The sequence below is a fragment of the Clarias gariepinus genome, chromosome 2, assembly GCF_024256425.1.
Source record: "Clarias gariepinus isolate MV-2021 ecotype Netherlands chromosome 2, CGAR_prim_01v2, whole genome shotgun sequence".
Classification (NCBI taxonomy): Eukaryota; Metazoa; Chordata; class Actinopteri; order Siluriformes; family Clariidae; genus Clarias; species Clarias gariepinus.
In genome coordinates this window covers 4,392,465-4,408,653 of record NC_071101.1, presented here as the reverse complement: position 1 = coordinate 4,408,653, position 16,189 = coordinate 4,392,465, and the positions used below count along the sequence as shown (strand labels likewise).

General features: G+C 40.8%; 1 protein-coding gene across 2 annotated transcripts in view; it reads right to left on the bottom strand.

The window, feature by feature from the left end:
• LOC128518030 (CD276 antigen homolog) overlaps nucleotides 1-7,263 on the bottom strand; it is a 56,597-nt gene extending 49,334 nt beyond the window's left edge. For both annotated transcript variants that reach the window (XM_053491156.1, XM_053491157.1), the window contains exons 1-2: nucleotides 7,164-7,263; nucleotides 77-149 (exon numbers count right to left, since the gene is read on the bottom strand). In XM_053491156.1, the coding sequence (XP_053347131.1) occupies nucleotides 77-125 (49 nt within the window). In that variant the 5' untranslated portion in view covers nucleotides 126-149; nucleotides 7,164-7,263. The remainder of the gene's footprint in view (nucleotides 1-76; nucleotides 150-7,163) is intronic.
• Nucleotides 7,264-16,189: the final 8,926 nt, after the last annotated feature.

The following is a 16,189-nucleotide window of genomic DNA, read 5'->3' as shown; positions in this document are numbered from 1 at the left end:
GATTAATCTGGACAGAGCAGTTATTTTAATAACATTATGTTTCATCTGTTTAATAAAAGATAAAAATGTGACTTACACACACAGACGCTGATCCACACGGTGCAGATGTAGGAAAAGTTGGTCATGGTGCGTCAGTGTGTGTAGATTTACTACAAGAAACAGAAGAAGATGTCAATATATAAAGAAATAAATATACTAACAAATAAATGTATTCAGTTAAGAATGTTTTTTGAAATTTGTCTATACAGTAAAACCTCGGATTGCGAGTAACACAGGGTTCCTCAAGACGAGTAAAGATGTTTAATAAATTTTGACTTGGAAAATAAACAAGTCTTGGTTTACGAGTACCGAGTATCATGTATCAGTGAACCAACGTTTTTTTTCCTCTCACTTGTGCTGCGGAATTGTGGGTAATCGTCACCCATGTATCCGTGGTGCCAACATCCGTGCACGCGTGTACTGTTTACTATAACACTGACCACGTGTGTAAAGCAAAAGCAAGTCTTATTAGAGAGGTTAAAAATCCATTTTCTCTCTCTGTATCAGCCAGCGGGTTATTTATCCTTTTTCTTGTTTGTCCAAGACAATTATCTCTTCTATTACCTTTATGGACAACTCTTTTGACTTAGCCATTTCTGACGTTAAGTCAAACATCTCTGGAACAAATCTCTGGAAAGTCCAGATGTATTTGATGTGTTTTAAATCAAGTACATCTAAGGCATCTAATTAGTTGCATAACGTGTGCATGAGACAACAACTGATTTACAAATTTGTGCTCTAATAAGGGACTTTATTCAGGGGGTTGAATGATTCTGAGACTGCAGTAAATTTCTTTTTTTTTGATCAAATATTTTTATTGTGTATATTCAGAGACATGTACAACACAGAGTAGCCATGAAATACACAGTAAAGACAATATAAAATAAAATAACAATAACAATAACAAAAACCCTCCCCCCAACCCCCCCTTGGCGACACCCTAACCATCCCGCCCTGGATCTCAGAGTATGATATAAATAGAGAAAATATATGTAAATACAATACAAAAACATAAATCATCTAGTTCCTTATGAACAATTGCACTGCACTCGTTCTTTGATCAGATTATAAGCTGCATCCCATGCAATGATTGTTTTCTGACTGGCTACATGCATCCGGGCTACGGATCTCTCCATCATAACAATGTCTAACAAGGAGTTGGCCCATCGTTGCCATGACAAAACATGAGGTGGCTGCCATCGCAATGCCAACATTTTCTTAGCTGCAGTGAGTCCAGCCAACAGTATGCGCCTTTGTTGGAGAGAGAGTCCTAAACTGGAATCGTCATTGAGCAGGAGTAGGGAAGGAGAAAGGGGGACAGTGACCTCAAGCAAATCACTCAAGGTAGCGGAAATTTGTTTCCAGAAGGCAGACACATTGGGACAATCCCAATACATGTGCATAAATGACCCTACAGCATTGAGAGTGCAAAGGTCACAATTAGGAGATGTAATAATCTTCATAGCGTAGAGCTTCCTGGGGGTTAAATACATCCTGTGTATAAATTTATAGTGTATTAATTGGTGGTCAGGATTTTTGGAGGTGTCATAAATTTTTCCATATTGTGTCCCAACAAATTTCTACCTCTCCAACCAATGTGAGATCCCTACTCCACACACTCTCTGCTGGCAGCGGTGTACGAGGGTCAGAGATAAATTTGTAGAGTTTGGAAACCAACCCACGGGTTTGTTTTTGTGGCGCACATAACTGATGCAACGGATGGGTCAGCAGTGGAACACCCCAAGGGACACCATATGCCTTCATGGCCGATCTCAATTGCAAATAAAAGAAAAATGATGTACCGGGTAGGTCATATTTAGCTTGTAAATCACTAAAAGCACGCAAACCATCTTCATTAAACAGGTCATTAAAAACATTCACACCCTTATTTCTCCATGATGGAAAAGAGATGGTTTTTTTCCCAATAAGTAGAGAAAAACTATTAAATACGGGAGAGTGCTTATGCCATTTTAAATCTACCTTAGTATGGTTCATTACTGTATGGCAAATCCTAAGTAGGTAGGAAATTATAGGGCCTAGACGTTATTTAGCCTCTTTAGGTGGTATATTAGAATACACTAAATCTTGAAGCCTATAGGGCTGAGAAATATTCTCCTCAATTAATTTCCAGGAGACTGAGGATACCGGGTTAAACCATGTAGATATTGGTCGAAGCACAAAAGCCCAGAAGTACATCTTAAAGTTTGGTAAACCCAATCCGCCCTGTGTCTTATCCCGTTGAAGGGTTTTTATTCTAAGACGCGGTCTCTTCCCATTCCATATAAATTTCGATATAAGAGAATGTAATTTATCCCAATAACCCTTAGAGGGAGGGAGGGGAATCATTGAAGAATAAAAATTTACTCTGGGAAGAATGTTCATTTTAACTACTGATATGCGGGCTTGTAAAGAATTTGGAAGCTTTGACCAACGCTCTATATCCTTCTCAATTTGATTATATATGCTCTGAAAGTTATGAGATGCAATGCGAAATATAGAAGGGGAAATATCAACTCCGAGATATCTAAACTGATTCACCACTGGAATACTAGAAGGCAGAGGCCTAATAGAATGAACTGAATTCAAGTGCATTAATGAAGACTTAGTCCAATTGATCTTATATCCAGATAATGAGCTGAATTTATCAAAGGTGAATAATAAATGTGGAAGAGAGGAACCTGTGTCACCAACATAAAGAAGAATATCATCTGCATATAATGATATACGGTGTTCAGTATTATTGAAGGAAATAGGGACTATATCTGGGTGTTGTCTAATTTTCTGAGCCAGTGGTTCAAGTGAAAGGGCAAAAAGTAGGGGAGACAGGGGGCAGCCCTGACGGGTGCCCCTTGATATGGGAAACTGAGAGGAGAAAATGTTATTCGAGTATACCATAGCAGAGGGGTTTGCAGACAGGATCTTAATCATTCGAATAAAATCTGAGCCTAATCCAAAAGTGTCCAGAGTAGCCCAAAGATAATCCCACTCCAAACGGTCAAATGCTTTTTCAGCATCAAGCGATAGAACTGAACAAGGGAAATCAATCATATGTGCTGCATGAATAATGTGTAGGAGCCGGCGTATATTGTCAGACGCTAATCTGCTCTTAATAAATCCAGTCTGATCATTATGTACTAATTTTGTCAAAAATCCTTCAAGTCGTGAGGCAAGCACTTTGGCAAACAATTTCACATCCCCATTCAGAAGTGATAGGGGTCTGTAATTACCACATTGTGAAGGGTCCTTGTTTGGTTTAAGTAATAATGTAATTATTGCAGTGTTGACTCCTGAATTGAAAGCTCCTTTGTCAATAGCAGTATTGATCATGTCTAACAGCGGTGGACCAAGTATGTCCCAAAAGACAAGATATAGCTCAGGTGGAATACCATCCCAGCCAGGGGATTTTCCCTTCTTCATACTACCAAGAGCATTCCTCAACTCCTCCAATGTAATCGGAGCGTTAAGTTTCCCCAGGTCGTGACTAGGAAGAGTAGGAAGATTGAGGTCATGGAAAAAGTTTTGACAGAGATCTGTGTTTAGGATTATTTCAGAAGAGTAAAGGGTAGAATAGAAATTTTTAAATTCCATATTAATTTCACCAGGTTCAGTTAAAGTGGTTGTAGGTGTTTGAATAGCCATGATATTAGAGTATTTCTCATTCTGTTTCAGTCGTAAGGCTAGCAAGTGGCTCGGTCTAGATCCATTGAAATAATAATTTCTTCTGGTTCTATGTATTAGGAATTCCGCCCTCTGTCTCAATAGAGAATTCAGCTCAGTCTTTGTTACAGATATTTTCCCCAACAGGGCATCTACCTGTGTGTTCTGTAGTTCTGACTCAAGTCGGGCAAGAATGTCTTCTAGTTCACTTATTTTCTTAAGTCTCTTTTCCTTAAGATAAGATGAAAAAGAAATAGCTGAGTTCCTGATTGAACCCTTGATGGCATCCCATAAAAACCTGGGGTCATCCACTGAACCTGAATTAATCTCTATGAAAGTTTTCAAGTTAGTTCTTAGGAAGGTGCAAAACTCTTCATTTTGCAAAAGAGACGTATTGAAACGCCACCGTGACGCTCTAGGGGGGGTGTTCATAAGCATAAAATGAGCTGAAACAATACTATGATCTGATAGTGGGCAAGGTATAATTGCAACATTATGAATTTCAGAAAAAGAAGAAGGAGATGCTAATATATAATCTATTCTAGAAAAGGTCTGGTGTCTGGTTGAGTAAAAAGTGTACTGTTTAGAGGTGGGATTAAGTATGCGATATAAATCTACCAAACTGAGTGCTAATAGAGTGTCTATCATATCCCTTGATGCACGTATTTGCGTATGGGAGGAATGTTGCGCAGATTTATCCAACGCCAAATCAATACAAGCATTCATGTCTGACCCCAGAATGAGTGAAAAGTCGTGTAATTGAGCTAGAACTGAAGTTAGTTTAGGGAAAAAATCTGGTTCATATTGAGAAGGTGCATAAACAGAAATAAAAGCAAATTTATGACCTGAAATAATGGTTTTAATGTATGAAACTCTGCCATCGTCACTGCCATACTTCCCCACTATATTTAATGAAAGACTGCGCTTCAGTACTATTAGTGAACCTCTAATTTTGGAGTTTAAAGATGCAGAGGCAGCCACATAATAGAATTTGTTTGCAAAACGTTGAATATCTTGGGTTTTTAAATGCGATTCTTGAATGAAGGCTACATCAACCTGTCGCCTACGTAGTAAGTCCAAGCAAGCAGCTCGCTTAACTTGGCCGTTCAGCCCATTAACATTCCAACTAATTACATGAAGCTTTGCCATAAAACTGGAAACGTATTACGGTTTGTAAGGCGAGTTAAAACAGAACCTTATCCAATAAGCAGTGCAAGAGACCAGGCATAAGAAATCTGTAAAAAATTAACATAAAAAGAGATCCACACCCACCCAAAAGAAATCTGTCACCATAACCCCACAGCCCTCCAAAGAACGTCAGAGAGCAAACCAACAATAAACATACCAAATAACTGTTCGCTCCTAAGGAGCTTAGCATATCCCTTAACATTGGACCCGTGATCCTTGAGTAGAGTACTATCATCAAACCTAAAAACCTAAACCCCCACAGTTCCCCCCTTCACTGAGAACCGGAATATACCACAGTACAACGATAACATTCCCAGGTCAGACATTCGCAGATAAACACAAAGTAGCTAGTAGGCTACTTAACTAACAAGCCATGCTAAAGCTACCCATCCATCCTGAAGTCAGTGGAAGAAAAAAAAAATTCAAAAAGGATGGGAAAAAAAAAAAAAAGATCAAGCACAATTTAAAGGGCATGGCAAAAATTTGTCATTAGGCTCATCAGTCGTCAACAACGAAGAAAAAGAGATCCCTCATATTATTTCAGTAATCAATGTACTCAGCCATTAAATGACTCTGCGAAGTCCTTGGCCTCCTGTGGTGTGCTGAAAACATGACTGGTTCCCCCTCGCATCACCTTCAGCTTTGCAGGATAGAGCAAGAATGTGCGAAAACCTTGTTTCTGTAAAGCAGCCATCACGTTGGAAAAGGCCAGTCTGCGGCTGAAAGTTTGCGCGCTGTAATCCGGGGTGAAACGGATAACCGACCCGTCCACCTCTATCGGTGTTTTCCGAGCGGCGCCCAAGATCTTATCTCTATCTGTGGATCTAAGTAGCTTCAACATAAGAGTACGTGGGACAGGTTTTCGGTTGGCATCCCCCCTTGTCGGACCCACTCGGTGTGCACTCATAATTTCAACCGAACCAAGCTCCGGAAACCATTTCGGAATAGCATCAGACAAATAGGTAAAAGGGTTAGCCGTAATAGAGTTCTCAGGAATTCCATGTATCCGTAGATTATCTCTACGCAATCTATCCTCTAATTCGGCTACCTTGTTCTCCAGAGTGGCACATCTTCCTGTTAACCTGTCCGCTGAGGCATTGAATCGGCCATCGACCTCTGTCAGGCGGGTTTTACTTGTTTCCATACCCTCCATACACTTTGAAATATCCGCTCGAATGGCTAACATATCACTCCGGAATTCCGAAAGTTGTTCAGTCACCAAGGCCTGAGTTTTAGCTGAAAGTTGCTGCACCACGTCTTCCACAAACTTAGGAATAACATCCTTAATGGCGTCAGCCACTGCTAGTTTAACTAGCTGAGAGAGTTCTTCGGTGTCGACAGACCGAATATTCGCCTGCCCTTGATCTTGTTTTGCAGATTGTTTCCTCAGCGAAGTCATCACTATCAGATTAATAAAGATTTCGACCAAAAAATAAAATCTGTAGTATTAATATAAAATTTTAAAAGGGGAAACTGCGGAGCAACTCTAAAAACCTGCTACATCCCTCGCGGCGGTCACGTGACTCCGAGACTGCAGTAAATTTCTGTAAACATTTAAAGTGTTAAAAATCACTTGAAGATCACTCCTGCCTGTACATCATCCTGTAAACACACTAAGTACTCTCTCTTTAGACTTCCAACACTGGATGAGAATTGGAACATAACTGTAACAACATTCTCCACTGGAACAACATTGTTTTTTTATTTACTGTAGTTATAATGACTAACAGTAAAATGAGGTTGAGATCATTTTGAATGACGGAACTAAACACAATGTTGTAAAACACTTCCCCTTGGCTGCTTTTCAATTTCTTTGGAAATGTCTTTATTTCCTTGTCTTGACAACCCTCTAGTGGTTACAAATGTGAAATATAAACTCTGTCCTGTATTTTGTAAACTTCCACGCGTGACACCACACTGAAACGTGTAGACTGTAAACTCTGTCCTGTGTCCTGTAAGAACTACTGTATTAGTGAGATCATGAGTCTCTAACATCCCTCGAGGACTTTAAATACAGACTCACCATGAAAAGATAAAAACACGATGAATAATTTCATAACCTAAACTAACCAGCGTTAATAGTTAATAAATGTTAAAAACACTGGAGTATTAATGAGTTCTAATGCAGGAGTGAGTCAGGTTCAGTCGTTTAGTGATCAGGGTTTAAATCCTAAATACTAAACTCAGGTTTATTAATCAGTCTGATTAGTTATTACACTAAAACTCATCATTAGTGCTGTTCTATAGAGTTTATAGAGGTGTATAAAGTTAACACTCACCCACTCAGCATTGTGTTAAAGTATCACAAATCCTTTTCTACATTATTATGAAGCGGATCTGAGTTCACGGTCTTTACTCCGTTTATCACAAACTAACGCAGTGTCGAGCACAGGGCGTGCTCGCGCTGTACATTCTGATACAACGACGTAGTGACTTCACGCGTGCACAAATGGTGAACACGCCAGAAAGGCAGGAAAGTCACGTGACCAAACAAAAGGCGCTCCTGCTGTGCAGACCGATCGGTGAGATTAGCCGGAAGCAGTCGGGGAGGAGCTGAAAACGAAGCCGTCAATCGGACACGTTGGGGATCTCGTTTCTTCTTTAAACACGGCAGATCACGTGGCGTTTGCCTACTTTATTGCAGATGAACTGTAAGCTATAGAAATACCTTTTTTGTTGGAAGAAACGCAGCAGGATGAACAACGACGGTAAGTTTATAAACAATATATGTGCATGTGTAAATCATTTCATTTTAAAGTAACTAAACAAATACTGTTTTACAAATCAAGCTTATACTTAATCAAATTATGTTTTGTTTAGTGGTGTTATGTTAGGCTTCTGTAAACAATAAATAATTAGCTGTAATTGCTGTTGGAGAGTAAGCTACTTGTTTTGTGTTTATAGTACAAATACAAATAAGTTTTTATATTGCATGTTCAACAGTCGTGTAAACCTTAATTGTTGGAATCTATCCCAGTTCTACCAAAAACACTGAATGACAATACTTTAGAATTACTATACATGTGTAGGCCTATATAATAAGTACAATAATAATAAGCACATGTTTTTGTAGATTAGTTCCAAAAGTACTACAATTTGTGGAGGAGGTTGTCCCCCTATACAGTCCCTCAGAATTTCGCAGTTATTTCAGGCTTTCCAGAGAACAAGTGGAGGTGCGAACTACATAAAGTCAACATAATTTAACTACAATTTGGTATATTCTCCTAAAACCGTATGTTACCTATACAGGATGTCATTACTACCCTTGGTCCTGTTTATATGAATTTACAGCAGTCACACAGTGTTCTTTTCCAAGTGGTGCTCGCTGCAGAGCCAAATGGGAGGATCTGGAGCTCCAGCTCCCCCTAGTTAGATCTAATGGGCGGGGCTTGAGACATCATTGGGCCAAGTAGATCGCCGCACAGTTAGAGTCCGTTCAAACTAGATGTACCAGTATCGCACGGTAAGAACACTGTACTTTAAAAATAAACTTTACATTGAAATGTATATAAAATGTATATCTTACATTTATCGCTGTCTCGACATGACTATGGTTGCTATGTTTTCACACCCTTGAACAGAAACGTTAATCAGTTTTTTTTCGCGTAACTAATGCTAGCATTCTCCCATGCTACATTTTAGCATGTGTAGTGTTTATATATAATCATATTTTTTTTATTTATTTCAGACTAACCTGTACAGATGCATCAGACAATACTTTTGCGAGGACAGGATCCCCTGCTGTCTATCCAGAGATGCACAGTGTGCTGCCAAAAATACCACTGTACCTACTGTAAATCTGTTTACAACCATTCGCATGAGCTCCGGAATCATGTAGCTCAATACATGCGAAAAGCAGTTCAAGGAGAAAGTATGTGTGTTGTGAATAATTTTAACTGTAGTACTGTGTGTGTGAGAAACACATCATGCTTGTTGAACCTTTAAGTTTTTGCATTGTCATTTCTTCCTAGCATTTAATCTTAAATATATTGTCCATTTAATATTGATTGTGGGGTATTCATGTTGATGGTAAGTGGTCTTATAATTGCTATGCAGCTGTGTTTGTGTGCTAAACACCACATTTGTTAATAAAGTTTTGGTTTTGTTTTTTAGTATGAACTCCATGTTACGCTCTCAAAGCCAGTTAATTTTGCTGCGGTAAGTTTGCATCAACTTATGGTTATTTATAAAGCAAAAAGGACGGTGAGAACATAAAAAAGTCTAAGCCTTTCAATTGCTATCTTTTATCAGTCTGACATGCCTATAATCAGGAAGTGGTGGTGCTATCAGTTAATTCAGACATTTCCTCTGACAAGGTATGGTACTGATAATCATACTTTTGATTTAAACATCCATACTGTGGATTTCCAGTGTGCAGACAATATATAAACAATGCATGCCTAAAACCATGCCTAATGTTTGTCACTTGGCACAGTCAAGTCCAACAACTAGTCACCCAGGAACAACTACCAAATCCAGATGACATGATGGAAGTCACTCCAGCTGAGTCAGATAGCTTGGAGATCACCCCATCCACAGGAATCTACAGTATGTATGTAGACACAATGTTTATGTATTGCTTGAATCGTTTATGCATTTACCTTTTCTGTTTTATATACTGTAGGTGTTTATAAGCAGAACTTCACTAATTACATTATTATTGGAATCCTTATATTGCACACAGGACTCAGCGGCGATGAAAAACATTTTGCTGGCCTGTAAGTGGGTGGAGGAGAACCAACACCAATTTGCTGGGAAGATTGAACTGCCAAAGATCCTGAAGATGAAGGAGGAAGATGCATTGTTGGCTATCACAATGCAAGACTTGTTCCTAAACACCATGTTTTATGAAGGTGAAAGGGATGAAAAAGAAATTTAGGCTCCCTTTCTTTTTACTTTTCAGAGAGTTGAGGACATGGACATTTTCTTGCAGGAAATACGAAACAAAAGAAACATCCATGTGTCTTGTTTACACAACCCTCACTTGTGAATGTACTAGTGGGGTACTGTAATGTAAATATTGATTTTTGTTTTGTAAATTTTCTTTAATATTTTGTGTGAAAAATTTGTGTTGTGTTATTAAAATATATATATTTATTTTAATATAGTTATACCATTAAAATCTTGTGTGAAAAGAAGTGTTGTGTTCTTAAAATATATTTATAATTTTATGACTTCTTATTATGACATTTTATTTAAATTTAAGATTTAGTTTGTGTTTAGATGCACATTTTCCTGTTTTAGGTTAACAGAAACAAATAAATCCAGCAAAAAACTTGTAGGACAGAGGAGTATGTGACCATTAAATAAAGTTGCATGGCTGGTTTTAGGCTACTGGACTGGTCACTTATTTCCATTTAAAATAATAATAATAAAACATAAAAAATAGCATAATGTGTAGCCTTTCCCATGAAGGTGGAGTCTGTCTAAAATTATAGTCGGAATTCAATTTAAATAAATTTTATTATTATTTATTACATTATTAATCAGATGCTTTAAAATAGTTGATGAATTAAAGAGGGGTGCACAGATAGTTAGCAAACGGTTTTATCCAAAGCGACTTAAGTGAGGAAACTATTCATCCTTATAAGTAGTAAATAAGACAAGCTTACATAAATACAACGTTTAAAAAGTTATTAGAAACACACACACACACATTTATATAGTGTGAGTAATGTTCTTATCAAGGATTTGCGTAAAACTACACTATTTGTGGGCAATAAAGCATTATTAAAGATAAGCATTTACTTCCATTATGTTTGAACCTGCACTGACATTAACATCCACTTGGTAGCGCTTGATAGCGTCTCAAGCCCTGCCCACTAGATCTAGCGAGGGGGAGCTGGAGCTACAGCCCCTCCTATTTGGCTCTGTAGCGAGCACCCTCTCTTCTTTTTTCCCCATGGACATTGGCCAATCAGGAGTCATACCGTGGGGTAGCGGACAGATTCAACATCTCAAAATCTACTCTTGCTAAACATCTCCATGAGTTTTGTTATGTTAATACATACATGGCCCATCACATCTCCTGGGCCAGAGGCCAAAGACTGCAAGTGTCAAAGTTGAAATTTGACTTAGCAGGTTTCCCTAACACTGTATGTGCGGTGGATGGGTGTCACATTCCTATAAGGAGACCCCACTGTGATAATCCCCTTGCCTACCTGAATAGATGGTTCATAGATAGAATAGATGGAATAGACGGTTCCAAGATGGCGCCGGTGAGGTCGGCTGCCGTCACGACTGCTCCGACCACCTTTTCTTTGTTTTTGTTCTTTAAGTTAGTTTACAGCGTTTTAAAACCGGCAAAATTACCACCATGGGGTACATTAGTTATGATAGAGACACTCTTGTTTCTATTGGTATACAATGTACTCACAATTCGACGTTTTTAACTCCGGATCCGAGCTGGCCGAGTGAGATCCTGAGGGACAACAAAGGACACGACGCGAAGCGGCGGCCTCGAGGGAAACGAGCCGGCATCAGGAACAGGCTGAGAGCCCGTGCACACCGCACACCTCTGCCTAGCATCCTGCTCGCCAACGTCCAGTCACTGGAAAACAAGCTCGATGACCTCAGGGCCAGGATAAAGTTCCAGAGAGACATTCGGGACTGCAATCTCCTCTGTTTCACTGAGACATGGCTGAACCCAGCGGTGCCGGACCACGCCATCCAGCCGGCCGAGTTCTTCTCGGTTCACCACATGGACAGGACGCGGGACTCGGGGAAGTCAAGGGGAGGCGGCGTGTGTTTAATGGTGAACAGCAGCTGGTGCAACAGCGCGAGCGTTGTTCCTCTCACACGCTCCTGCACACCCAACCTGGAACTACTGTCCATCATGTGTCATCGTTTTTACCTTCCTCGGGAGTTTACATCGGTCATAATCAGCGCCGTTTATATTCCACCACAAGCGGACACGGACACGGCCTTATGCGAGCTGCATGAGGCACTCACACAGCAACAAACACAACACCGGGACGCGCAGCGCCGAACTTTTATCAGCATATCACCTGCCCCACCAGGGGCGAAAGGACACTGGATCACTGCTATACAACGGTCAAGGACGGCTACAAGGCACAATCTTGTCCACCGTTTGGTAAATCCGACCACGCCGCCATCTTCCTCATGCCAAAATACAAACAAAGGCTGAAACAGGAAGTTCCGGTTCAGAGGGAGGTCGCGTGCTGGACGGACCAATCGGTGGCCGCGTTACAGGACGCACTCGATGACGCAGACTGGGACATGTTCAGAAACAGCTCCGATGGTGACATCAGCGTGTTTACGGAAGCGGTTGTGGGATTCATCGGGAAACTAGCGGACGATACCGTAGAAAAAAAGACTATTAAAACGTTTCCCAACCAGAAGCCGTGGGTGGATAAAACCATCTGCGACGCTCTGAGATCTCGCACCGCTGCCTACAACACGGGACTCGCGTCGGGAGACATGGAACCATATAAGGCTGCGTCATACAGCGTCCGGAAGGCGGTGAAAGAGGCGAAGCAGCGCTACGGGAGGAAACTAGAGTCACAACTCCAACAGAGTGACTCTAGGAGCCTGTGGCAGGGATTAAGAACAATAACGGATTATAAAGCACCAACATCCGGTATGATAAACGCAGACGTGTCTCTGGCAGACGAGCTGAACACTTTCTATGCTCGCTTCGAGGCTGCAGCTAAAGACGCTAGCGATGCTAATGCTAGCGGCGCTCACGGCTGCAGACAGGAAGTCACTGCCAGCACCGGAAGCGCGTTCATCATCTCAGAGCATGACGTGAGGAGAGCCTTCAAGAGAGTGAACACCAGGAAAGCAGCAGGACCAGACGGCATCTCAGGCCGTATTCTTAGAGCCTGCGCAGACCAGCTAGCACCTGTGTTCACAGAGATATTCAACATCTCTTTATCTCAGTCGGTGATCCCCACATGCTTCAAAGAGTCCATCATTGTTCCTGTCCCAAAGAAACCTCATCCTGCTTCCCTCAATGATTATCGCCCTGTAGCCCTCACTTCAGTAGTGATGAAGTGCTTTGAACGCCTGGTCAGAGACTTCATCATCTCTTCACTACCAGACACACTAGACCCACTACAGTTCGCTTATCGTACAAACCGTTCCACGGACGATGCAATCTCTCATCTCCTCCATACATCTCTCACTCACCTGGACACTCGGAGGGGGATTTATGTGAAAATGCTCTTCATCGACTACAGTTCTGCATTTAATACCATAATTTCCTCCACACTTACCACCAAGCTGGAGCACCTGGGACTCAGCTCATCAATGTGTCAGTGGATCTCCAATTTTCTGACTGGCAGACCACAGGCAGTAAGGATGGGCGGACATGTCTCAGCCTCCCTCACTCTCAGCACTGGAGCCCCCCAGGGTTGTGTTCTGAGCCCCCTGCTGTACTCTCTGTACACCCACGACTGCGTGGCCACTACCAGCTCCACCACCATCATCAAGTTCGCTGACGACACTGTTGTGGTGGGCCTGATCACGAACAACGATGAGACGGCCTACCTGGAGGAGGTTGGAAATCTGGAGAACTGGTGCCAGAGAAACAATCTCCTCCTGAACGTCAGTAAGACAAAGGAGCTGATAGTGGACTTTAGTACAAAGCAGGTGAGGAACTACCAGACCCCCGTCATCAACAGGAGCCCAGTGGAGAGAGTGGATAGCTTCAGATACCTCGGTGTTCACATGACGCAGGACCTGGCATGGTCCTGTCACATCAACACCGTGGTAAAAAAGGCCCGGCAGCGTCTCTACCACCTCAGACGCTTGAGAGACTTTAGACTGCCCTCCAAGGTGCTCAGGAATTTCTACTCCTACACCATAGAGAGCATCCTGACGGGAAATATCACGACCTGGTTCGGGAACAGCACCATGCAGGACAGACGAGCTCTACAGAGGGTGGTGCGATCAGCTGAGCGCATCATCCGCATCGAGCTCCCTGACCTGCACTCGATCTACAGCAAGCGGTGCTTGACCAAGGCCAGGAAGATCGTGAAGGACCTCAGTCACCCCAATAACGGACTGTTTACTCTGTTGCGGTCTGGGAAGCGATTCCGCTCCTTGAAGGCCAACACAGAGAGACTGAGGCCTGGCGATAAGGTCTCTCAACCACAACCACACCACTATGCAGAACTAACAATCTTTTCATCTTTTTCATAATTGATTAGATCCATCAATCTTCTTACATCCATGAACACTATGGACAATTACATGCTCACCTTCCTTCATACATACACTACATGTCGTACGCTTACATCCTGGACCATTGCACAAAGACACTTTAATAACTTTGCACACCTACCTTCACAACTACACTACATTTTACAGTTTTACGTTTACATCCTGGACCAGTGCACAAAGACACTTTAATAACCTCTGCACAAAGTCACTTTGTTCTATGCATATTTGCACACACAGCACAGTATATTTCAATTTGTACAGTAGATTTCTATTTTTGCACATCATATTTCTATTTCTATTTTTATTTTTAGTTCTATTTTTTTCCTAGCACATTTCTATTTTTATTTTTAGTTCTATTTTTCCTAGTTTAATTTAATTTTTTATTTAATTTCTATCGTATTTCTTTTATTCATATTTATTTCTTATTTGTAAACTTTAATTCTCTTCTAGGGTCAATGGCAGCCGTAAAATGCATTTCACTACATTTCGTACTGTGTATGTTTGTGTATGTGACAAATAAAATTTGAATTTGAATTTGAAGCAATTCTATTCTGTAATTTTAACTGAATTTTGTGACAGTGAGCGCAGCTTCTGTCACATCAGTGTGGGTCACCCTGGGAGTTGGCATGACGCCAGAGCATTTCGTCAAACAGAGGTTGGACGAGTTCTTGAAGAAGATCCTCATTCAAGCAGTTGCCACAACTTATGAGGCCTTACAGAGACAATGGACACTTGACTGCTGGGCAAAGACGCTTTAACATAAAGCTAAATGCTGCCCGTGCAGTCATTGAACATGCATTTGGCATTTTGAAGTCTAAGTTCAGGAGGCTCCAGTGCCTACACATGCAAAGCATTTCAAATATCAGTTCTGCTGTCTCAGCATGCTGCATTCTGCATAATGTTTGTTTAAAGCCCTGTGACCAATATGTTGAGGTAGATGATAATTTTCATGATGAGCCACACCTCCCACAACCCCACAACCTTAATGCATGCCATAACAGAGACCTGATTTGCAACAACATCTAGACTAAATATCTGGACCAAACATCTGGACCAAAACTTTGTATGTACATTTTTGTAGTAAGGGCATTTAATTTGTTCACTGCTTCATTATGTATCCTTTTTTTCCAAAAAATATTTTTTGTTTATTAAATAAGAATTGAATGTATCTCAAGACTTTCTGAATTTCTTAGGTGAATTCCACGGTGGTGGGGTGATTTAAAAAAAAAATGGACTCAGCATGTCATATGGATATGTGATCATTGAGAACTATTATATAAAAGTTTATTAAGGAGTTGAGATTTATTCGGGTGAAAATACTAATCAGTGTTGAAAACAATGCAGAAAAGTCAATACTAAACACTTAATACATAATTCCATGTGGCATAACCTAATTTCCTAATCTAAAATATTAGAAGTGTGTTGACACCTGTAGCATTTCTGTAATAGTTGGGTGAAAGTGATAGCCCACCCTCAGAATGTGCTAAATGTGTATATAGCTTTTAGATTATTACAAAGATATTTGGAACAATGTTATCCTCCACAGACTTCCATAGTACAGGCCCGTAGCCAGGAGGGGTTCGGGTGGTTCGAACGACCCACCCCCCACTGCCAAAGGTCCAGAATTTATTATTATTATTATTATTTTTGAGAGAGATTAAAATTGTTGGGCATTATTTAAAATAACACTTTATTACAAAACAATTTACAAAAAAAAAAAAAAAAAAAAACGCGACATGTGACAAGTCTACGCAGCAACTGACGTTTTTTAAATCTGTGAAGCGGCATCCAGCGGTGTATAATATGTGTCGAAAACAGCAGGAGAGACGGAAGAGAAAGCAGGGAGCAGCGTCATTATCGCAGAATATTAAACAAGACTGCCAAACAGAGTGAGTCTGTTTCTACCTCAAGATCAAATTGCTAACGCTAGTTAAGTGGTAGCTAATCGCAGGGGCGTAGATTTAGGTTGGACAGCGACAAATGCAGTGGATTTTTTTTCCCGTGTAAAAAGGTGTGTTGGGTGACATACATGTGAGGGTGGCGGCAGCAAAAAAAAAAAAAAAGAAAGTAAAAAGCTGGACATGAGGAGCTTTTTTTTCAAAGAAAAGTGTAAGTCACT